General features: G+C 37.5%; 1 protein-coding gene across 1 annotated transcript in view; it reads right to left on the reverse strand.

Annotated features, from left to right (window-relative positions):
- The window catches only part of SMNDC1 (survival motor neuron domain containing 1), a 10,603-nt gene that overhangs the window by 3,263 nt on the left and 5,114 nt on the right, over positions 1-2,226 (reverse strand). Inside the window, exon 4 of the mRNA XM_027885730.1 lies at positions 945-1,106. Within this exon, the coding sequence (XP_027741531.1) occupies positions 945-1,106 (162 nt within the window). The remainder of the gene's footprint in view (positions 1-944; positions 1,107-2,226) is intronic.

Genomic DNA, 2,226 nt, shown 5'->3' on the forward strand with positions numbered 1-2,226 from the left:
AAAAAAAAAAAAAACAAACCAAAATCCCAAACCAAATCTTCCAAATGTATAAGAGTTACTTTGCTAATTTATATATTTGGCATAAGAACCACCACCACCACCGGATAAGCCCATGTCAAATGCAGCAGCCCATGGGTGCAATTGATTTCTGAAACTGGAAAGGGACCTATCAGCCCTCCTTCGCTTCAGAAAAATTCTGGGTTTGGAAAATTTAAATAGCCCACTGGAGTGGAAAGGCCAAAATTTTCTGGAATCTGCAAGACTCTCATGCTACTAAGTATTAGACAGGGATGGAAGGAAAAATGAAGAATAGGTTACTTCAGTGAAGATGAGGAAGTTTAAGGAGTCAATCTATGCCACAAGGCAGTGTCCCTCAGAACAACCATTTAGGGAAGGGATCACTGGCTATACCAAACTCTGAAATTGTAGCATCTTTTTTTTTCCAACGTAAAAAAAAAATTTAAAAAATGTTTTCACCCCTTAAAATTACCTTGCAGAGAACACAGCTATCCTAACACAGAAGTCCTTCCTACTGCTAAGCTTATTTGTCAGTCAAACCACAGCTCTGGGAACAGCCTGCACTAGACCTGGGCTGAAATTCTCCACTTTCAATTAAAAAGTACTATTTTTTTTTTAAATCTACAACTTACATACCTGGTATCTTGAGATATCATAATATGAGTACAAACTAAATCTGTTATGTTATCTTGCCAAGACAGATAACACCTGATACCAGCCACATTAACCTACCAAACATTATATTCTAGATTGATTTAAGCTCCTTTTTCAAGCAAAAGCTATTCAAGAGATGTAATTTTAAAAAAAGAAAAAAAAAAACCCTTCTATTTCATTAACCAATTTTTATAGCTGAGGGGAAAGACAAACAAACCCAATGAAAAATGATGCAAAAAGTAGCATTCAGACTTCTGTCTGTGTATACTTACTTGGACATGGGTTTGTTGCCACTGTCCTCTTTTGCTTTTCTTCCCTCTTCCACAGGCTTGAGGTTGAACAGTGGTGTAACTTCAGCATTGCCATATCCAGCAAATGTGACTGCAGCTGTTCCATTCTCCTCATCTATCTCTTCAATCTCAGCTTCATAACACCTGTAAAGATATCATGGCTGTAAGCATGTGAGTAAAGCTTTAATACTCAGCCCTTCAACACCTACACTGTCAGCCACTAAACTGAAAAACTTGCAGATACCAGCCTTGATTTTCAGGGACACCACACAAATCAAACCAAGTGTTATTTTCTTAAGGTCAAAGGGACACAAGTACAAAGACTGGAATCTGCTGTATCTGACCTTTAGCTTCAAGGAGCAATGGCCTCACTGTTATCGAGACCACTGATTAATGCTGGGGCCAATCTAATCAGATATCCTGACTTGGGTTTAGCTCTGGCAGGTCATGGGATAGGAGAAAAAAAAAAAGTGCATTCACAGAACACAGTTGTCATGTCTAAATTTAGGGAAAAAGGATGCATCAAGAGCAAACAAAGGAATAAAATGAAATATTTTATAGACATTATTCCAATTAACATTTTCTAATTTCTTGTGCATTTTCAGTGGGACAGTGTCTTGAGTTGATCCAGGTGAAAATACATGAAAACCCAAAGTCTGGTTAGCTCTTCATGAAACACCTCTCCCTTAAGAAATGCTGCAACAGAAGCAGCATTTATTTTTTAAAAGGCAATACAATTAAGTCTACTAAGATTCACTTCAATGGACATTGGCACATTCTTCCCCAACCTCTGATTCTCTAACCTGGTGATAAGAGCAAGAAGAATAACCCAGTGGTGACCTAAGACTACGAGATTCAATTTTTAAGTCCTAACATTTCACTCAATAGTCTGTGACAGAAGAACTGATCCCTTTTAGGTTAGTTTCCTACCTAAGATTTCAAGAGCTATACCAAAATCTCTGTGTGGTTACTACACTGAACCACATTTGCTCAACAACAGAGCTTCTCTCTAAGTGGTAACAACTGGAATGTCGCTCCTGCATAAGGAGTAATTAAAAAAAAAAAAAGCTGCAAGTTACACATTTTGCAGTATGGAAAGTAATTTCAGACTGTTTATTCAAAAATTATGGAGTCAGAATGGTCTGCTTGGGTTCCCAGAACTTCACAGGCTAATAAAATGGGAGACCAAATCGAAAAGGTTGATTAATGCTACAGTTACATTACACAGCTAGTAATTTCATAACCAAACCCAGCATTTCCAATT

The sequence above is a fragment of the Empidonax traillii genome, unplaced genomic scaffold (genome assembly GCF_003031625.1).
Source record: "Empidonax traillii isolate 1590-97213 ecotype Southwest subspecies unplaced genomic scaffold, ASM303162v1 scaffold171:size1303362, whole genome shotgun sequence".
Taxonomy (NCBI): domain Eukaryota; kingdom Metazoa; phylum Chordata; class Aves; order Passeriformes; family Tyrannidae; genus Empidonax; species Empidonax traillii.